This window comes from Patagioenas fasciata, chromosome 2 (assembly GCF_037038585.1).
Source record: "Patagioenas fasciata isolate bPatFas1 chromosome 2, bPatFas1.hap1, whole genome shotgun sequence".
NCBI lineage: Eukaryota > Metazoa > Chordata > Aves > Columbiformes > Columbidae > Patagioenas > Patagioenas fasciata.
In genome coordinates, this window is record NC_092521.1 from 160,859,160 (window position 1) to 160,881,497 (window position 22,338).

The 22,338-nt window shown below is 37.7% G+C and overlaps 1 protein-coding gene across 1 annotated transcript in view; it reads left to right on the forward strand.

The window, feature by feature from the left end:
- PAXIP1 (PAX interacting protein 1) overlaps positions 1-18,712 on the forward strand; it is a 39,114-nt gene extending 20,402 nt beyond the window's left edge. The window contains exons 7-21 of the mRNA XM_071805325.1: positions 2,452-3,178; positions 4,005-4,099; positions 5,078-5,173; positions 5,508-5,645; positions 6,957-7,078; positions 7,652-7,836; positions 7,972-8,015; positions 10,626-10,693; positions 11,066-11,168; positions 12,584-12,752; positions 14,416-14,516; positions 16,640-16,774; positions 16,859-16,934; positions 17,439-17,498; positions 17,931-18,712. Coding sequence (XP_071661426.1) covers positions 2,452-3,178; positions 4,005-4,099; positions 5,078-5,173; positions 5,508-5,645; positions 6,957-7,078; positions 7,652-7,836; positions 7,972-8,015; positions 10,626-10,693; positions 11,066-11,168; positions 12,584-12,752; positions 14,416-14,516; positions 16,640-16,774; positions 16,859-16,934; positions 17,439-17,498; positions 17,931-17,947 — 2,136 coding nt within the window. The 3' untranslated portion in view covers positions 17,948-18,712. The remainder of the gene's footprint in view (positions 1-2,451; positions 3,179-4,004; positions 4,100-5,077; positions 5,174-5,507; positions 5,646-6,956; positions 7,079-7,651; positions 7,837-7,971; positions 8,016-10,625; positions 10,694-11,065; positions 11,169-12,583; positions 12,753-14,415; positions 14,517-16,639; positions 16,775-16,858; positions 16,935-17,438; positions 17,499-17,930) is intronic.
- Positions 18,713-22,338: the final 3,626 nt, after the last annotated feature.

Here is a 22,338-nt window from a genome sequence, read left to right on the forward strand (position 1 = left end):
TTAAGTTGTTATACAGTATAGTCAGGATTATGATGCAGACATCCTAATTTACAAGTTCTTATGCCACTTGCATAGTTGAAATAATTGCAGCTTTTGTATTGGATTTATTTTTAGAAGAAAATAGTGAGTGAGCATGCACTGGGATAGCATGCAGCACTGAAATTCTAAGATGTTCATGAGAAGGGAATGTGAGCAAAATAGGTGCTGGTAAATGTTAGACATATCTTTTACTTAGATAATTGTACCAGTGCATTTTATTTGGATGTTCGTCTGAAGGTAAAACTTCCAAAGGTGCCTGTATAATACAGAAACTTACAGGTAGTACTTAAACACAAAAAGTGGAGTCACTCAGAAATGTTGGTTCATTGTTGTCTATATGAATTCTAAAGAAGAAACAGAAATGCAGGCTTGCTTTTTAAACTGAGTCTTAGATTCTTCTTCTCAGTGCCTTGAATTGTTTAAGGACTGAGACTTCTGGGTAAGGACTGAGCAGAACCGCCCAAGTCTTGGTCGGTTGGCCAGTGCTGGTAAGTTAATTGATGCTTTCGTGTCTGAACACCGTATCTACAGCACCAGGCATTGTACTATCAGATACTCTTTAGCAGTGTCCTTGTTGAAGTATTTTTCTATAAGTAGTATTTCTAGAGCTACAGAGCAGTCGATGTTATCGTGCTTCAGTTAGACTTTGTTCTCCACAAGTCTGTTAGACAGGGACTTGACCGTGGTGTGCAGGGGCTGTTCTTGAGCGCTGTGTCGGGCTGCTGTGTAGGCTGCCGTGTGAGCTTCAGCACCTGGAGAAAAGCTTTACATCTTGGAATTGTGAAGCTGCTTCCTAGAGGGATGATGACCAGTTCTGCCTTTTTCCTTATAACTTCCCTCTGACTGGGTTAAATTGTACTTTGTGTCCTGCTTGGATATCGGTCTTGGGTGGATCCCATGTCTTTGTGCATAATCTTGGAAAGTGAGTTTGATTTGAACCTGAGATTTCTGCAGAATGGTGGGATCTGAATAACAAGGCATTTTGCAGATGATAACCAAGTTACTTTCTGAATATAGCCCTAGGATACTTTTTAGTTTTATCCCTTTGTTTGGAAATATGTGTCCTGAAGCTTCTGTAATTTTGACTTTTGGGACTTTTTGTGGAGAGCAGCATAAAGATCTTTTCTCCTACTGAGCTACAGAAACATTCTTTTTGTGCATGTTATTTTTAGTTATTGAATGCTTATACTGTAGTGCTGTCTAGACATTAGTGATGGGTGATGCATTGATAATCATGGCTGTAAATGTACACTATACCAACATCAAAATTACACATATGAAACCCGAGATGTTTTGAAGGGTATTATAATTAATACTTGAACCATCTCTAATGGTGATGTCTCACTGCAAGGATACAGTTAATTTGCTTTGTGTTTTAGTGATGTGCTTTGATTTCTCTTGCACACACATATCACTGAAGTTTACTCCGTGGGTGAAGGAAACAGGCTTTGCAGTGTTCACCAAAGCTGTTTTCATGTTTAAAGGACTTTATGAATAACAAGTATATAGTTTCTTGCAGCTCCTTCTATTTTTTAATAGGTAGTTTATATTAAAATATTTTAATACATAGAACTCATCCTAATCTTGTTAGGAATTTGCCTAATTTTCTCTTTTCTAATGCTTTAAAAACTGACTTGCTAACTTACGTCTGCTTAAGTGTGAAATGATTTTTTCTTAACATAGAGTTTTACATCTAGAAATGAAATTAAACTTCAAATCACTTCAGCATTCTATATAAACCTGAAATCTATTATTCTTAAGTGTAGGTTGGTTAGTGTGCGGTTTTGTGTGTGTGTGTGTGTGTGTTTGTTTTTTTTTGGGTTGGTTAGTTAGTTGGTTTGGGTTTTTTTTCCCCAAAAAACTACTACTGCTCAGCAGATCAGTATTTGTATTTTGGGATTCAGTTTAGAAAATAGAACTAAATATTCCTGAATTGGTTCAAAAGCAAGCAAGATTGTATTAAATTTCCATGTTTCAAACAGCTCTAATTAGTGGAGGCATTATTAGCAAATTTTAAGATAAAGAAAATAAGACTGTGGAACTAAACCTTGAACTAAATGGGCCAGCAGAGTTGTAAAATTAATATTACAGTTGATTGAGTTGATCAGTGCAATTATTAATACAGTATTAATAGTCATAATGCTGTTTGAGAGATCCATAATACAGGGATGAGTTTTAATCTTAAATTTTGCTAAAACGTGCATTGCCTTATATTAGGAGCCCCGCGTAGCTCCATGCTTTCCTATTTGTAAGTCCTGTCTTCATTTTGCTATTAACAGAGATTTTTGTTTAGCTCACAATGTATTTAAGCATAGGGTTCATATGAGAATTGTGTTTTCCCAGTAGTTCTTTACATATTTGTTTATATTGAATGACAACAAAAAGGTCACAAACCTAATCTTTGTTTTCTAGATATTACAATCACTTTCAGCACCTACAAAAAGTTTAGAACAGCAAGTAAATCATAGCCAACAGGGACATCCAAACGCGGTGCTGTTTAGTCAAGTGAAACTAACACCAGAGACACATTTATTGCAGCAGTCGCACCAAGCGCAGCAGCAGCACCATCCTCTTCTACACCTACAGCCTCAGCAACTTATGCAACTACAACAGCAGCAGCAGCAGCAACAACCCCAGATTGCCCAGCAGTCTTTCCAACAGCAACAGCCTCATCAATTTTCACAACAGCAAGTTCATCAGCAGAACCAGTTCGCACAACAGCAGCTCCAGTTTCCTCAGCAGCAACAGCAGTTACACGCGCAGCAGCAGCTCCACCGACCTCAGCAGCAGCTCCAGTTCCAGCAGCAGCATGCGTTGCAACAGCAACTTCATCAGCTGCAGCAGCAGCAGCTACAGCAGCAGCAATTGCAGCAGCTACAGCAACAGAATCTGCAGCAACAACAGCTGCAACATCAGCAGCTGCAACATCAGCAGCAACAGCAATTGCAGCAGCAGCACTTGCAGCGCTTGCACCAACAGCATCAGCAACAGCAAATGCAGAATCAGGCAACACCGCACTTAACTCAGACATCTCAAGCACTACAGCATCAAGTTGCACCCCAGCAGCCACAGCACCACCAGCAGCAACAGCAACAACTGCAACAGCAGCCACTTTTTGGACACGATCCAGCAGCAGAGAGTTAGTAATTATTGCCTTCTGATCCTGGGAAAAAAAAAGTGGCTAATGACATGACATAATGTGGATTAGAATACAAAATATAATGCTGCATTTATGGTATAGAATTCTAAGACTTAGAAACACTATTTATGGTTCAGGACCCGTTTTATTAGTTTTTAGGCAAACAGATTTACATTATAACTAAGGATTATCCAGAAATCTGAAAAGCCTGAGAACACTGAGAGATTTTTCTTTTCAAATATATAGTTTATGCCACTAGCATGTAAATTATGCTATGAGAACAGTGTAGACTATGCATACCCTGATTTTTTTTATTCTTTTGTTTTTCCTTTGGAAGAGGGGAAAGGAGAGCTTTCAAAGAGGATAACAACTGGAAATACAGCTTAAATTTTGGAAAAAACAGTAAATTGATGAGAATTTAGTATCAGAAAGCTGTCATTCCCTGATTTGAATTCTGTCCATACTAGCCAAACTGAGAGCTTTTTGATTGTTTTGACTCTTCATAGCTGATCTATATAAAAGAGCAGGTGGTTGTCTTATATAAGTTTTCCTTTTGGTGGCCCTTCTTTCTACCCTGTTAGCCCCTCTTCCTCCAGAAAAAAAACAACACCCAGGACAAACCTAAACCCTGGGCTGAGCTGCACCTTTAGATGCGGCTGTCAGCTTTGAAATTTTGGATCCTATGTTTTCCAAGAAAGACTTCAAAAGTGAATGAAGTTCATGACCTGGTAATAGGAAAGATTAGTGTAGCAATGTATTTTGAGATGAACTCTTCGGATTTTTCGGTGTTTAACTTTTTGTTCTTTTATGTGCCAAACTATTCCAGTTCCAGAAGACTATTTCCTACTGGGCTGTGTCTTTGCAATAGCTGATTATCCAGAGCAGATGTCTGACAAACAGCTGTTAGCGACCTGGAAACGGGTAAGATTCTGCTCTATTTTTAAAAAAGTGATGATAACATTATGTCATAATAACTAAATCATAAAAGGAATGATTGGAAGCATTTCAGCACTGTCCACTTTTCTTTGGGCATCCTTTTGTATAATGTTTGTGTTACAACCTAAACACCATTCTTCAACTACAGCTGACCAGAAAAACTCATAAAAATGCATTAGATATGCAGCCTGCTTGAATTAGGTCTTTCATCAGAACACTGGCTAAATAAATTATAGCCTTAACTATTTCCTGACTATTTATGCTTTTAATCAGGCAGCTGTGGTGTAGCAAATGTAATATTGCATTACTCTCTATCTTTAACTTGATTATATAATTATACTCTTTTTTGCATATATTTTTGGCATTTAATAGCCTGTGAGGTATCCACCTGAGTGAATGAGATGAAGGAATAGAGTGTTTCTATTTTTTGCCAACTTCTATTTTTCAGAAAAATCTGATTGTATCCTTTCCTAAATGAGAGGACTTTGATGTTCTTCAGAAACTTCTGATGGACTTTATAGTTGAATTTTCCCTACAATTTTACATAATCAAGTAAGCTGTTGACATTTTTAACAGCACTTGTGTTTATTGCTGAGATAGAATTGAATAGTTCATGAAAAAAATGTTTAATAGTTATAGTGCAAAAATGAAAAACTGAGAAGGGTTATTTTTGTTTGTATATCTTGTTCTGTATATCTTTTTCCAATGGATTCTGTAGAAAATTAGACTTTTTGTCAGTGACTTTGACAGTGAGAAGGTGCATATTTAATTTTGTTTTCTCCATTTTTATTTTAAAAAACGTTTTTAAGCAAAATAAAAATGTTTTGGGGGGGTAACTCTTCAGTGAAATGATGCTAATGGTGACAGCATCCTAAAGAGTAGACTTTTAATTTCAGACTGTTACTTAGGGTAATTTTACAGTTGTTACATATATTAGACATTTGGGATTTGTTCTCTTACCAGATCATTCAAGCACACGGTGGGACGGTGGACCCAACCCTTACAAGCAGATGTACACATCTGCTTTGTGAAAGCCAAGTCAGTAACATGTATGCTCAGGTAAGCAAATTGGTGATGTCTATTCTTGCATCCTTTCGTTTTATTACTGGAAAGGGAGGGCTTTTCAATATGTACTTCATGCTCAGATTGTAAGTGTAAAATTAAAGCTTTTCATAATGTGCTTTTTTAGAATTTGTGGTTTATGGTAAAACAAACTTTCATAATGCATGTAGTAGATTCATTCCAGAGAACACTGAGAAAGATGCAATGAGAAGAAGGATCCTGAAAAAGTAGATAAAACCAAACAATTACAATGAACATTTTGTATTGTAGATAATGTTAAAAATAAATACGTATTTTGTATTTTGAAAGCTGTTCATGCGTTTGTTCCTAGGCTTTAAGAGAAAGGAAGAGATGTATTACAGCACATTGGCTGAACTCGATCTTGAAGAAGAAGAAAATGGTCCCACCTCATCGAGCCCTTCATTTTCCAGTAGCATTTCCACCAGGAGGAAAGCCATGCTCCCAACATGTAAGAAGAAAAAGCCAACTTGTAAAGAGTGCTTGCTTCATTACATGAGCAGTATTAAAATACAGCTAGAAAGTGCTTACTCAAAGTAAAATACACATCTCTTTTGTCTCAGAAGAAAAGCTTCTGTTACTTTTCAGGTCCTGTGTTGATGTGGTGCATGCTACCAGGTGATTCAGTGGGTTGCAAGAGTTCAGAGGGCTGAGGAGTAACAAACACCTCTGTATTTGAATTATTGTCTTAGAAACTGAGGTGCAAAGATTGCATGAAGTACACATAGCAAGGTGACAGGAGTCCAAGCTGTGCGGTTTATTACTAAGAGCACATCTAACAACATAACCCAATAGTTTGAGGGTATTTTTTTGATAGTTTTTCTGGGTCAATACCTAGCAAAGATCAGAAAAGGAAGCTTGAACTGTTAGTCAGAGGACTTGAACTGTTAGTCAGGTCACAGTTCCAGTAACCTGTGCAATGAGGAGCACTGGGGAAGCAGAATTTTGAGGGGCTGGAAGATAAATTTACAAGTGAATTGGATACATCTCGAAACACACTGTGCAATATAAAGCAAGATGCCAAAGTATGTCTTGGCAGTGTATTTCTTTGTGATGTTGGCCTTGCTACTAACCTTTTTTAAAAGACAAAAAGAAATACGGGCTTGGGAAAATTAGGATATAACAGCATACCTGTGAACACAGCGGTTAGTAGTAATTTTAATGTGTCATGTAATCAATGGAGTAGACTATCAACAACAGAATTGCTCTTACCCTTTCCTACATAAAAGGAGAGAATGCCAAAAATGAAAACTTGGCAAGACTAAAAGAAGAGGTGGGATTACAGTTCACCACCTATAATCATCTGGCACAGTTTATTTGGCTTCATGGCAGGGTAGAGCAGAGCATTCAGGAGATTTTTGAAAGTAGAGTAGGGCATGTTTAAGTGTTTGTCTGTCTCCATGAATGTAAACAGCAGCAGAAGAAAACGGTGAGAGGTGTGAGAAGAAAACTAGCTGTGAGCTCTTTCATAGTAAAACTGTAGTCTTTGTAAATGAGAAAAAGCTGAACAGCAGAATGAAAATGATTCTTCCTGAGTAAGAACTAGTGCTAGAAACCTGAAAAATTTATGTATAAACTAATCACTTTTAAATTATACTTCGTTTCCTACAGGCCATGTTTTAATTAAGTGCCTATATGGCATAGTTATGATACTGTATATTTCATTGTAATATAAAAAAAAAACAGAAAAATATTTTCAACAGGAGTTTTTTTAAGTACCATCTATATTCAGTTATTTGTAATGGTCTCTTTCTATCTGTAGATAATCTCTGTGACAGGATTTGTTGACAGTGACAGAGATGACCTCAAACTAATGGCCTACCTGGCAGGTGCCAAATACACAGGCTACCTGTGCCGCAGCAATACTGTTCTCATCTGTAAAGAGTAAGTGCTTTATCTCTGTGGTTCTCACGTTCTCAGTCACCTATTGCCAGTTAGCGCTTTTTTTTAATGTCAGGTGCTAGTTATATCTTATTATGAGAAAGTTAATTTTAGGCAATTTTGTGATGCGATATCAATAAACTTAGTCATCTTGTTTCTTGAACTGAAGTACTGCATGCTGTTACATGATAAATTTTGCCTTCTGAAGATAGGCAAAACCAAGTAATTTCTAATTTTGCGGTTTTACAATATTTTATAAGTGATGCTGACTGTTACATCATCTATAAGAAATATATATGTTTTTCGGTTTTTTAAATAATATTTTAAAATGTTGTGGGAGGGAAAATTAAGTTAAATCCAAGTCTGACTTGTTTCCCTTTGGGACAGAAATTCTCCCTGAATTGCCTTGTTCTAGCATGTAAAGCAAAAATATTTTTCAGAGTACCTACTTTGTCACAGTTAAAATAGATAACAGGCCAACACAAGAATACTGGTATTTTAGGTTTATTATTAGCAATTGCTATTTTATCTGTTTCATTAAAGTATATATTTTTTTCTTTATCTCTGAACAATAAGACCCAGTGGCTTGAAGTATGAGAAAGCTAAAGAATGGAGAATACCATGTGTAAATGCACAGTGGCTCTGTGACATACTGCTAGGAAATTTTGAAGCTTTACGGCAGATACAGCACAGTCGGTATACAGTTTTCAGCCTTCAGGATCCACTTTCTCCCAGTCAACATCTGGTTCTAAACCTTCTGGGTAAGAGTTGCAATCCTAAAATCCTGTGTTCTATAGCATTTATGTATGTACCTGTTTAATCAATAGAAGCATGTTCTTTTCTGTTATAAATAACTTTACAATGGATTTATTCTTGTTTTGTTCATCCTTTCCTAGATGCTTGGAGAGTCCCATTAAAAGTGTCACCAGAACTTCTAATGGTATGTTGAATTATTGTATATTTACACACCTACTTTTATAAGTTACTCTTTAGTGTTTTTAATGTGTGAGCACATGTGTGTATATGGTATGAGCAACGTGCACAAGGGACTTAAACGGATCTCCTGGCTGTGCTTCCTAACTAGTGGTCTCTCTTATTTTATTTTGAGAAATCTGAGAAATAGTCTTTTGCAGAACTAAGAAACTGCAGTGTGATATGCAAAATCAAGTTACTTTTGAGGCGTCTTGGTCTAGTGCTTCACTCTTCAATTTTTGCATCAGACTTTTAGAAAGCACGTAGTATCTTTTTGAGTCAGTACCTAATACTATCTGAAAATCAGGCCACACTAAGGCAGAGCACTCAAAATCAGTAAGAATTTTGTTAAGAGTATTCACTAAATTTTAAATAGGATAGATGATGTAAATTAGGGTTGGAACTACTTTGTACCATTTATTTGAAATATTCTAAGAAGTAGAACTATGAGCGTGTATACCATGTATTTGATAATTGAGAAATATGTCATGCTTTAAAAAGTATAGTTGATAAGTCTGGAAATAACAGCGGTGTAAATGAACAACGGTAAGGAAACAAAGAGAGTACCTTAAAAAAAGATAAGAAACATTTGGTTTTTCTCATGTAGTGTGTTCTGTGAAACATGCAAAACACGAGATGTGTAACAGCTGGGGTGGAAACTGCAACTTCTGAACTGTTTCCTTCTTCTGAATATGTAGAAAACTATTTCAGTTTTTGTATTTTAAATTCTCTTCTCATTTCAGATTTGTACTTGATAACTTTTCACAGTGTCTGTCTTGATGTAGGTATTAATAAGTCCCAATTTGAGCTAGTGATCTTTCAGTTAATTTGTACAACAGATGACTGCCAGATACTGTTTTGTATTGCAAAAAAGTTTTGCTCTGCCTCTTGTGTTCTGGATCACTTCTTATCTTAATTGTTTTGTATACTCTTCAGAAAAGAGGAGCATAGTAACTGTCGTAACCTAATTTGTACTAATACATTAAATGGGGTCTGGGCACTATTTGTTGTTTTGATACCTTTCAGCTTTAGGAATAGCCATTACTATATCCCTGGCCATAAGTTCAAAATGTTGTTCTTCTTATAGAGCCTTGTGGAATTGTTTTGTTTATCCACAGGAAGCTATGTGTAGGAAATTAACTACCTTTAAAAATTTGTATATTTCGTATTTTCCTTAAGAAGAATGCTTTCTACTAGTGGCAAAATAAAAAATCCTTGAAGAGATTCAATGTGCATGATTAGTATATAAAGTAGCTTCTAACTAACTCAGATTTGGGTTTACTACCACTGCGCTTTTTGTCCACACTGCAGTTGAGCTCATCTTAAAATTGAGCATGTGCCTTCTTAGCAAGACTCAGTCAGACAAGGTGGTGGTCCATGTTTTGTCTTACGTAGCAAATGGGGAGAACTTAGGAGTCAGAAAGCCTAATTTAGTACCTCCATTTCTGTATTTAATATATGGGGACCCTTCTTGCCCATGTGAAGTGAGAATCTTGTAACTTAGATTGAAAGGGACTTCTGGAGGTAAACCTGTCCAGCTCCCCTCAGGATGTTCGTGTATGAAGAATAGGATTTGGTAATAAAAAATGCCAGGCATGTGGAACTGTCAGACAAGGTACCTCAGTGCCATCACAGCGGGCATTTCTGTTTGTCTTGGGATTTAAAGTATGGGGTCCTCTTTTGAGGACAGCTGTCTGTCAGACGGTGTTGATGCCATCTACCTTTCGCATTTTCATAGTTCAAATGTCTATCAAAAAGTGAGTGCAGGCACTTTTCTTTCCAGCTGCTTTTACAGTGATTGTCCGGAATAAAAGTGCAGGTCGTTGAGAGCAGGGAACAAACCCCTGTGGCATGTTCCTCCCAACGGACCATCCTCATGACAAGGCTGGAATAATGCTACCCATTTTTCTGCTCCTGTGCCTCTAGCATTCCTCATTAAATCTCAGGTGTAGATTTGAAGATTGAAAAGGATGAGATGTCACACGCTCCTGCAAGTGAGAGCTGTGGTTTCAAGTTAAATAGGCCAGGGAGAGCCTCAAAGCCACATTTCTCTGCTCCTGGGCAGATGCTCTAGCGGCTCATCTCCACTGGTGAGGCAGGAGTGTCATCCAGTGACTACCAGAGCATCACTGGAGCTTCTTTTTATGTCGTTAGGGAACCTGAGTGTTTAAAATGCAAGTGCCAGTATTTTCTGTTGATGTTTAAGCACCTGGAAGAATATTTTAATCTTCATACAAATGGACAGGTTTTTCTGTCTCTTATTTGGTTATTTGCAATTTCCATTGATTATCAGCTTTATTTAAAGGGAAAAAAAAAGTCCCGCAATATTTTATTTGGTGTTCCCATAAATGATTATATAACTTTACAGAGAAGCTTTGGTTAATGCTCAGCTTTGCTCTTAACTCAGTTGTCTAAGCAGTAGATCCACCAGTATGCATCCTGTAACATGTCTTTTTCATTTGTGTTGTATTTTCTGTACTATAGTCTCAGAATATTCATGTGTAGTTGTTGTCTTTTAGAATAAAAGTTAGTTTCCCTGTTCAATTCAGATGTAAACATGTAGATGATCTAATTTCAGGGTGTGAGGTTGCCTTTGAAACCAAAGCAAAATGAATCCAGTCTTCAGCCATCTTCCAAACGAGCAAGGTAAGACCAGCGAGCAATATGTACCCGTAGTTCTTAATTTACTTTTCTACAGAAAAAGTTCCATCCTCTGCCCTGTGAATTGAAATAACTAGTACTGTTTTTTGCGTGTTGCCAGCTACTCAACTGGCAAGAATGAAAGAATAACTAGAGAGTGAAGTAGTAAGAGAATTGGGAGAGAACAGAAACAGGAGAATGTGTCCTGTTCTCAGCACAGAAATTTTTTCTTCAGAAGATTGATCCTGCCTAATTCTCATTCACCTGAGTACTTCCATTGGTAAAAGTTGCGAGAGTGTACTTGTCTAGTTTTAAAATAATAATAACACAACTTTGGGCTCAGAATTCACATTCTGCTGTATTTCATGTATTTTGCAGGATTGAAGACCTACCACCACCTACTAAAAAACTCACCCCAGAATTGACGCCAATGGTGCTCTTCACAGGATTTGAACCTATGCAAGTTCAGCAGTACATTAAGGTGACTTACAGGCTTATTTCTTGTGAACTACATTGAAACGTCTGATGATGTTTTCTTGATGTGGAATTTTTGCTATCTAAGACTAGCGGATAAAAAGCTATACTTACTGGGGCTGAGGTTGGAGTGTAGATTTATGTGAAAAAAGTTTCTTTCCATATGAATATTTAAAAAGCAAGAAAGCCTTTTCCACATTTGTTTTCAAATTGGCAAATTTCATGACCAAATTAAGGTGAGAAAAGTAGTGATGGTTGTACTGATTCTTTTCTCGTAATTGCTGTCTGTGATGCCAAATGCTTCAAAGAAAGCTGATGAAAAAGCTTACGGCAGGCGTGAGATAGTAACTTTACACCCAAATGTATTGGTGGGTTTTCTATTTGTTCGTACAAAATGCTTGTCAAAGAAAATCAGAAATCACAGAATCATGGAATGTCAGGGATTGGAAGGGACCTCAAAAGCTCATCCAGTGCAATCCCCCTGCCGGAGCAGGAACACCCAGCTGAGGTTCCACAGGAAGGTGTCCAGGCAGGTCTTGAATGCCTCCAGAGTAGGAGACTCCACAACCTCCCTGGGCAGCCTGGGCCAGGCTCTGCCACCCTCACCATGAAGAAGTTCCTTCTCAAAAATAAGTGGAACCTTTTGTGTTCCAGTTTGTACCCATTACCCCTTGTCCAATCATTGGTTGTCAGATCCACGGCACTTAACACTAAAGCTGTCCAAATATTTTTTTAAGTCTTTAAATTTTTATGAGAGGAAGCATTCTTTATTTGTGCCTAACACCTATGGTAATTTGATATACCTCACCAGTTGATCAGTTGTATTGCTAATCCCTTCAGATATTTTAACTCACAAGATAGTAACTGTGATGAGTTAGTTTGAGTTTGGTAGCTTAAACCAAGGAAAAAAGGCTAGTTGCTCAGTATCATGACAAATACTTGTGGAACTAGTGCATTTAGAGCATACATGTTTTTCATGAGATGCTTGTATTTCTGAAGAAAAGACTAGCAAAATTAAGTTTACTGTAGCCGCAGTGTATATTGTACCTTCCGTAGAAAAGACCAAAATTATTAAGTTTTCTGCTTATTTAAATGTAATAGCATGTTTCACTTAAAAAAACATTTAATTTGTATCTTAGTTATTTCCTTGCTTAAAAAAACCCAATAACCCAAAAAACTGCAGTAGAATGTGGCTCTCAGTCTTGCAAGATGAAATGTATGTCTGGAAATATCTGGCTTTTCAATGGCTGTAAATTCTGTCAAAATTAATCAGCTTTAGGAATGGCTGTAATACAGAAATCTCTTACGTTTAGTGTTTCATTAGGAGCTTGGTTCTATTTGATGCTGATGTTATGGTTTTTCATTTTTTTCCTCCAGTTTTTAAAGGGCTGTTCCATTCTGATTTGTGTTTTATGCTTTCAGAAACTGTATATCCTTGGAGGTGAAGTGGCAGAATCTGCCCAGAAATGCACCCATCTCGTTGCCAGTAAAGTGACCCGAACTGTCAAGTTCCTGACAGCAATTTCTGTAGTCAAGCACATAGTAACTCCAGAGTGGTTAGAAGAGTGTTTCAAATGCCAGAAATTTGTTGGTAAGTTAAACTAATATCAGCTTACAGTTTTATTGATGTAATTATGCAAAGATGGCACACTTATTTAAATACACTTCATTTTGACTTCTGACTTTAATGTCTTTTGCCAGTTTTCTAACGAGTTCATATTTGAAAGCAGAGATTTTAAATCTAAAGCAAATCTGACAAGCATAGTTCACAATTTAGGTTTAAACAATTATATTGGCAGCTCATTTGTATTTCACTTGAGGTGGGAAGTTATGTGGTATCGTTAAATAAGAAGAAATTATGGGAGCTTTTTTGTTAAGTTCTCTTTCAACAGAACATTTTTGTTTCATTTACTTTTCATCTGATTTAATACAGTTTCTTTGCATTAAGGTAAATTTAAAAAATACTTGAAAAGTTTGCTTTAGGGTGATTAAATGATTGGATGTAGTTAAGCACTGTATTTCCTTCTCGTATATACATTTGCAGATTTTTACCTACGATTACATTACTTCTTAAGCCCCAAATACTTTAGGTTTCAATAATTTTTCTGAAATACAAATTGTAACTCACTAAGCCACTGTTAGAAATACATACAAAAATGCATTTAAATAATCATAGTTAATTAGATTAGTACTATAACTGGATTGAAATATACCAGTGTTGTGTTTCCACTGCTTTTCTGTTGACAACTGAAAATATCAAAATTGATGGTTTTGGTCTGTGTGACAAGGATGTTGGATCTGAAGAATATCTTCTTAAAGGCTAATTATTTGGTTTATAATTGGTTTATATGATTTGTTTGTAAGGAGCAAATACATAATGTTGCTGCCTAACCATCACACAGACTAAAATCTATGGATAATTAACCAATAAACCAATAAACATTTTTATAAATCTGCAGAAGGCAACTTGCTTGGTTCAGCATCAGTGAACTGAGAAATCAATCCGTTCGAAAGCTATTAGAAGATAAAGGAAGTCTGGGGATTTAGAAGGATGACTGTTTTGATCTAGTACTTGAAGTACTTTACTTGTCTACTGAAATTTTGTTAATTTATAGCAAATGGGCTGCCTTCACTTTTGTACCTAGAACTATGATGGAAAATATGGCAATTGTTTGGAAAAATTGTCCTACTGATTATCTTATGGAAGAAGAATAACACCATCTCTTGCAGGTTGTCAAAATTTATTCTCCATATAAAATTTGTTCTTTAAAATCAGATATTTTAAATCTGATTTAGAAATATGTTTTACATGAAAATGAAAAATCAGCTGAATAACAAGCCAAGGGAAACAGATGGGAAGGTTGCTCCATTAAGGCTGTGTGAGGAGTCAGAGACAGTTTCTGGGCTCCCATAGGTTGTCACAGTGATTTGAACTTAATCATTCTGCTCATTTTTTGGTACAGAATCAAAAAATACAAGTTTGAAAGTTCCTTCAATAAGTTAGAAAAAGGGACTTTATAGGAGAGTGATTGTTGCTAGATACACAAGTGTAAAATACACACACAGTTTTATATTCTCCAAGTAATTTTGTGTCATCCTTGTAAGAAGCTTAATAAAAGGGGCTGTTATAATCATGTTAAAATTAGCAGATGTTTACCATTTAGCATCACCTGCCATCAGCATTTTCTGATCAGATTACATCCTGGGTTATGTGGATGTTTTTGTGTGTTACATCGTTGGTCTTTCTTTTCCAGATGAGCAGAACTTTGTGCTCAGAGATGCTGAAGCTGAGGTGCTTTTCTGCTTTAGTTTGGAGGAGTCTCTGAAGAGAGCACAAGTAGCTCCATTGTTCAAGGTAAGCAATATAAAATGGTATTTCAATACTTGGAGCTTTTCAACCTTATTTTTTCAGCATTCAGACCACAGGTTTTATAGCCAAGGGCAATAAAACAGACTAGCAGATAAAGTGAAGCATTTGTTATAAATTTTATTTTTTACTTTGCACCTAATTCCTGCCTGAGCATCGTTGGGATGGATCTAAGCCTTCCGAGTGACTGGATCCTGCAGATGTGAACAAAACATGTTCATTATATGCTCAGTATAGCAAACAGTATTTGTTCCTTTACAAAATTTAGAATGTTGTTCTGTTACTTGTAAAAAGCCACTTATGGAAGGGACTGTATCCCTCTCTCTTCCCCTCTCTCTTCCCCTCTCTCTTCCCCTCTCTCTTCCCCTCTCTCTTCCCCTCTCTCTTCCCCTCTCTCTTCCCCTCTCTCTTCCCCTCTCTCTTCCCCTCTCTCTTCCCCTCTCTCTTCCCCTCTCTCTTCCCCTCTCTCTTCCCCTCTCTCTTCCCCTCTCTCTTCCCCTCTCTCTTCCCCTCTCTCTTCCCCTCTCTCTTCCCCTCTCTCTTCCCCTCTCTCTTCCCCTCTCTCTTCCCCTCTCTCTTCCCCTCTCTCTTCCCCTCTCTCTTCCCCTCTCTCTTCCCCTCTCTCTTCCCCTCTCTCTTCCCCTCTCTCTTCCCCTCTCTCTTCCCCTCTCTCTTCCCCTCTCTCTTCCCCTCTCTCTTCCCCTCTCTCTTCCCCTCTCTCTTCCCCTCTCTCTTCCCCTCTCTCTTCCCCTCTCTCTTCCCCTCTCTCTTCCCCTCTCTCTTCCCCTCTCTCTTCCCCTCTCTCTTCCCCTCTCTCTTCCCCTCTCTCTTCCCCTCTCTCTTCCCCTCTCTCTTCCCCTCTCTCTTCCCCTCTCTCTTCCCCTCTCTCTTCCCCTCTCTCTTCCCCTCTCTCTTCCCCTCTCTCTTCCCCTCTCTCTTCCCCTCTCTCTTCCCCTCTCTCTTCCCCTCTCTCTTCCCCTCTCTCTTCCCCTCTCTCTTCCCCTCTCTCTTCCCCTCTCTCTTCCCCTCTCTCTTCCCCTCTCTCTTCCCCTCTCTCTTCCCCTCTCTCTTCCCCTCTCTCTTCCCCTCTCTCTTCCCCTCTCTCTTCCCCTCTCTCTTCCCCTCTCTCTTCCCCTCTCTCTTCCCCTCTCTCTTCCCCTCTCTCTTCCCCTCTCTCTTCCCCTCTCTCTTCCCCTCTCTCTTCCCCTCTCTCTTCCTTTTTCCTTCTCTCACCCACCTGGTAGTCAAACCACTTGCCCATAAAAATGAGAGTCTGAGACTGAGTTTGCACTTCAGCCTCGGCGAGTTCTAGTCTGATTCTCCTTGAAGGCTGCACTTACCACCACGCTGTTTGCCAGATGGTTTTTGTGCCTCCGGTTAAAATTATGTTACAATGCAGAGAGGTATCTGAAGATCCAAGTTGCTAGAGATTCTTTAGCCTAACTGAATTTGAGACTCTCTGTTGAGGCTAAGCACCAAAAAGGGTATTTTTACAAGTTATGATGAATAAGTATCTTATGTCTTTGAAGTCTAAATACTGCATTTCACTCAATTTTGCAGTCTAAATAGCAAGGTTTTTTTTCATGCCTAGCCGGTAGACAAAGACAATCTGCATTGTGATTTGATCACCTGTATCAGTCTCAGTCAAGTAGTAGGGCAATTTTTGTCAGGAAGTAATAAATTGGCTATGAATTAAAAGCTGCAAGTTCTTTTGCAACATTTGAGAGGTCCCTGTGCTTGAAGAGGCAAAGAACACTGGTTTTTTTTACACGTGTTGTTTTTTTTTTTTAGCCAGTGGTCACTTGAAGGTTTCCTGGTTGTTATTTTACAAGTGTTGAAATAGGCACACCTAACGCATTCAAATTGATCACAATTTATAAAATTTACCTAAATTGTGGTGTTTCCCCTCCAGAGAAACATCAGTGATAACTGAGGACAACTCATCAGCTGATGAATTTGTTGTCATCAGCTGCAATACCTAATACCAGCTTACAAAGTCTGCCCCATGATTGTGTAAGAGCAGAGTCACATGATAATAAAACCTAGTGCATTGCAGAAACCAGTTAACAAAATTATGATATTTACTTATTCTTTCTTTTCTTTTTTTTTAGGGAAAATATTTTTATATTACACCTGGAATTTGTCCCAGTCTTTCCACCATGAAAGCTATTGTGGAATGCGCAGGAGGAAAAGTATTATCTAAGCAACCTTCTTTTCGAAAACTCATGGAACACAAGCAGAACAAAGTGTGTAGAGTGTTGCTTTCTAAAATCTACTGTTAATACCTTACTGTGTTATTCTGAGCTTATGATATTTTTTATTTTTTTTAGAGTTTGCCGGAGATAATCTTGATTTCCTGTGAAAATGACCTTCATTTATGTCGAGAATATTTCGCGAGAGGCATAGGTATGTATAAGCTATCAATGTAATTTTGATTATTAATTATTACAGTTTTATTATTTATATTTAAATTATTATAGTTTTACCAGTATAGACATCTTTAGAAGCTTTCAGAGAATAATAGAGGAATACATGGTCTGTTGTGCAAACTATGGAGAAATCTGAGCTGGCTGTTTTCTAGCTACTTCTAATAGAGGTATTTTATAGCCAGCTCATCATAAATCTCTGGAAGGGCAGGCTGGAACTTGGGGCTTCCATGCTGCCGGAGGCAAGATTGCCCTTTCAAGTTAGCTAAAGATTTGGGGGTTTAACGTCTCTATTTTTACTTCTGTGTAGAACCCAAGACATGCAGTATTTATTAACAGTAGGGCACTGGTAGTGGTGGGGCAATACTCCCTTCCACCTGTGTGTGAAGAGCAGAAAGGTACAGAATGGCCCCTCCTGCACTTACAGAATAAGGAAAAATGTCTTTGTAGCGTGAAAACTGTATTCTTGTTTTTATATTTCCAGATGTCCACAATGCTGAGTTTGTCCTGACTGGAGTACTTACTCAAACACTGGATTATGAATCATATCCTTTTTGTGTAAAGGCTGTCTGCTGCTTAGGGAATTGTGATTTACCAAAAGTTTTTCTTAATTAGGAACTGATTATTTATATTTTTAGGATGTTTAATATTTACTCAATAGGATGGTAATTTAATACCCAGAAACCTAGCTTAAGTTCAAAGTGGCATTTTTCATAGGAAATACTTGAGGGGAGGTGGGAGGTAGGATTGTCAGAAAGTAATAGAACATCAAGCAACAGGGAAAAAAACCTTGTCACTAAGGGAAATATTTGTCATGAGTTACTTGCAGATGAAAAAAATAGCTTTTTACTGAAGAAAATTACAAACCCTCTTTGATAAATGCAGTGGAGGGACCAATAAGGGTTCTTGTGCATATTTTTGATATAAGTTCTATTTTACAGTCATTTCTCGAAGTTGTTCTTTCTTAACAAACATACATATAAATTTACTTGATGGATAGTAAAATGCCTTACTGCTTCGGAGTCCTTGGAGCATTAAATCTAGCTGTTCAGCCATTGTACAAAGCAACTAAAACTTCCTGTGGATGCTGTTTTCCAGCTGTTTTCCTGGGGATGATGAGCAGTTTAAAGCAGGAAAGCAAAAATAAACTGCATCTTTTTTAGGATGTGTAATTTTATTATGCTGAAACATAATTTACTATGTTTTGTATTATACTACCGTTTTAAAAGAGCCCACTTTAGGTATCAGGATTAGCCTGTTTTTAGACATTTTAACATAAATGATGGTACTTCAGCCAAAAGTGTAATTTGGATGTAAAAATAAAAGGGCTTGCTATCTATTAAATTATGGATGTTGAAGATGAAAATGTTTTGTACTTTATTTTTATTTCTTATACTCTATTTTCTTTTATATTGATATTTTGCCCACATTTTAAATAAATGTACTTTTAAATGTTTTACTCTATATTTTAGTGGTGGTTCATTTTTTTGAATACTGTGCAGCAATGGCACTCTGGTAAGAGTAAATTACTCAAATCTTTTTTCCAAGCAATGTAAAATTATTTTAAGCTTATTTTACCAGGTATGTTTTAATATATGAGATCCCAGTGCTTTATAGGGAAATCGTTGCAAATGCCTATGTGTTTTTACTGAAACGAAGCAGCTTGAAGGAAGGAGAAATAATAACCCTGCATATTACGCTGTTGTGATAACTTCTGTTTGTATAGTGAGTTTTACTAAATAAATACTAAAAACAGTCTCCTAAGTTGTTTTTCTTAATCCACACACAGTTCTAATAGTCTGACTTTACCATTTTTGTCAGTTTAGATTCTAGTAGATGAAAAAATCCTAACACTCAGGTATTGTTTGATCAGCCATTAGACTGCGATGGGGGAGCACAGATATTCTCTTGTGTGTACGGCATGGAGTACATTATAGCACGTTGTGAACCAATCACAGAACAAAATGCAGGATAAAAAAATACGTTAAACAATAGCTATACTTTAAACAACACTCTATTTTTTCAAGCATTTTGTATTTTTATGCAGAACCATTTTGCAAGGAAGTTTTTACAAATACAGTAATAACTGAGGTAAACTGTTTTCAGCTTATGCAAAGCTTTCTGCAGAGAAATTACTAATTTCAAATCTCTCTTTTGTGCTATGGCTTAAAATGTAAACCCACCTGATATCTGAGTGCTGTTGCCTTTCTCTGCATGCCTGTGTTCAGCAAAGTGTTGAAGTGAATATCAAATCCAAGCTGTAAGGACACAGTGGGAGTGAATTTCCAGGCAACTTAAGACCCCAGAGGTCAGTCCTGTGCCTGGTGCCACCTCTGGGTTCCTCAGCTGTCCTGATTTATTCCTGTATTTGACATTTCTGTTAAGCTATAAGGGACTACATGATGATAACACATGTGGTAAACTATCTATTGGTGCGACTTTTGGTAAGGTGACAAAATGTAGCGAATGAGAATGTTTTACTTTGGCTCAAGAAGATTTTAGGTGCATTGGAGGTTAAAAAGGGATAGTACAGGATGGAAGGAAATGGTGCTTTTCCTCAAATGCCATTTATTTGTAGTGGCAAAATGATGTGCTTTTTCTTGGTGTGGTGTTCAGCTCTGTATAATACAGTTTTCTCTTCATTGCGAGACAGAGGAAGAAAAAGGCTTTAATATGGAGACCTAAGGTTGGAAGTTAATGTCATGATTTTACACTTTAACTTTTAAAACTAGTAAAAAAAAGGACAGTGCAGTGGGAGTTGGTTGTTGGCTGATGAGTTGTTGTGCAGATGACTTAAATTGTTCAGACACACAGACCTGACAAGTCTGGTCTCCGTTTACAGGAGATATGTCTAAATCCTGGCTTTAAGACCCTTTGCAGAGAGCACTGTTTAGCAAACTAGTTCATTTCCTCACATCTTTTAGAACACAGAATATAGGTGAGATGAATCCTACCCTAAAGAACTTCAGTAATGCATTGCATAAATACTACTTTTCTAATGGAGAAAAAAATACACCTTTTTTTTTTTCCTTACAATACATTTCAGAATATGTAATATTGAAATTACCTAAATCTGTGTTGATCTCTGTATGGATGGAGACTTTCTTCGTTATACTAGTTACCAGGTTGCAGAATGTTTTTCAATGCCTTTTCCTGTTAAATATCAGCTGTTGTAGCTTTTGGACTTCTGAAAATGTTGTGATATACAAAACTTCTTAACTTTAGTAAATACTTTTCTACATGTGTTGCATTCACCATATATTCTGTATGCCCAACAAATGATGAATCGCTGTGTTGAATGTAAACACTGGTGTCAAAAAGAGAGAACACGCATGTAATGAGTCAGCGGCACCATTTAACTCTGAAATCAAACACGTATGAACTTGCAGGATGGTTCTAAAAGCTAACGGGACCTGCTGGAAGGGCTTTCTGCAGAACGACACGCAAGCACGAGGGACGAGAGGCAGAGAGGAACCAGGTTTGATGGTGTTGGCACGTTCTGCCTCAGCAACACCAGCTGCTCGACTCGACGATGCGTTTATGCCTCGGTAAGAGTTCTCACCTTCTTTTAGGATTAACTCCTTCCACGTTTTCCACAACCAAGCGGTGTTGAGGATATACAACACCTCTGCCAAAGACTACTAGAGGTAAGAGATGTGTGAATGCAATAGAATCTGAAAGATGTATTTCCTTATGAAAACTATCCAAAATGCTGTCAGGTGCTGCAAAGTGAAACCTGAAGAAAACCGAATGCGATCATGGAACAAATGAACCCCGTGGGAAACGTGAGTGGTAATGCATCTGTTTCATCATCAGTGGAGACAGTGTGTTTATTTAGCCGACATACAAGCATGGCTGATTTGATTAACCTTTCAATTAGAATGAAAAACAGAACCTGCCAAGAAATAGTCTTTCAGGAGCCACAGGAGCTGTCCGGAGCCAACTGGCTTGCACAGATGTTACTGTGCATGTGATTAGTGAGAGGGGTTGACGAAGTATGTGGATATTAGATTGCTGTTATCAACACGCTTTTCCTTTACTGGAAGGTTATAATACTTGAATGTCTTTTTGATCCTGTCTCCTGTACTCAGGAAAAAAATGAAAGACCTTGCATGTTGTTGTTTAGTTGCTTGCAGAAGCATTAAGTCCATAATATAGTGTTCTTTGTAGAAAATCTATCCCAATACAGCAATTATTTAAAGATATACATATATATATAGAACATATCTGTAATAGTTGAGGCATTCCATCAGTTAGGGGTCTGCTGGAAGTCAGGGAGACATTGTCTAGGCTCATTACCCTGCAGCTTTCTGTTACGCGAGTCATAAATCGGAATTGTAGAACTGGATTGTGGAAGTGCAGCTGGAAGAGACCTTTGGAGTTCCAGTCAAGTTATTTTAAAGGATGGAGATACCACAACCTCTGTGGCCATCCTGTTCCTGGATTTTGCTACCCTCAAGGTAAGAAATAAACCATCCTCATATCTAATCAGAACATCCATTGTTCCACAAGTGGCTTTTGACTTAATTTCATCCCCGTGTACCTCCAAGCAGAGTCTGGCTCTTGTCTTCTTTCTGGTGTCCTGGCAGGTATTTGTAGGCAGCACTAAGAGCTTCTGTTCTTAAAGATGAACACACTCAGCCTCTCCTTGTGCGTTGTGCACTTCCACCCCTCGGTCATCTTGATGGTTTTCTGCTGCACTTGCTCCAGTAGGTCATTATCCTATTGGATGGGGAGGCCAAAACTGTGAAAAGAGGAAAAAAAGTACCTTGACCTTTTTCATGTCTTTCATCATGAAGTCCCTTGCCACACTGAGCAGCAGACTTTCCTTTCTTTTTCTCTCTTTTTCATTCTTGTCATTTCTGTCCTGGTTTTATTGCCATCTTGTCTTAAACCTTGACAGATTCTTTTTCTCTCTTTTCCTTTTTCTTTCTTTTCCTTTCCGTTTTGCCACTGACTTATTTACAGAAGCCGTTTGTGCTGCCTTTCACATCTCTTTGTAGTTTGAACGTGGGCTGAGCTACGCCTGAATAAAAAATGAACTGTGCAGTTGAAGATGTGTAAAACATCAGAGTGGAGCAGGTAAACACCAGAACGGATGCGTTTAGGAAGGTTGTGCAACTTTAATCTTTACGCAGCTCTACTGTTAAAAATTCATCAAAAGTTTCTTAAGCACAGCTTAGTTAGTTTGTGCTACCTCAAAACAAAAGGGTAGGCAAGAAGACAACTCTGTCGAGATTTATATATTTTATGTTTAAATATCGTGATGCCCCACAGGGTGCTAGGAGGTTACATAGATGTATTTTAGGTAAGAATTACTCTTTTTATGGATGGAAATTAAGATTGAGGGAGATTTGCACTGGGAGTGGTAAAGCAGGAATAAA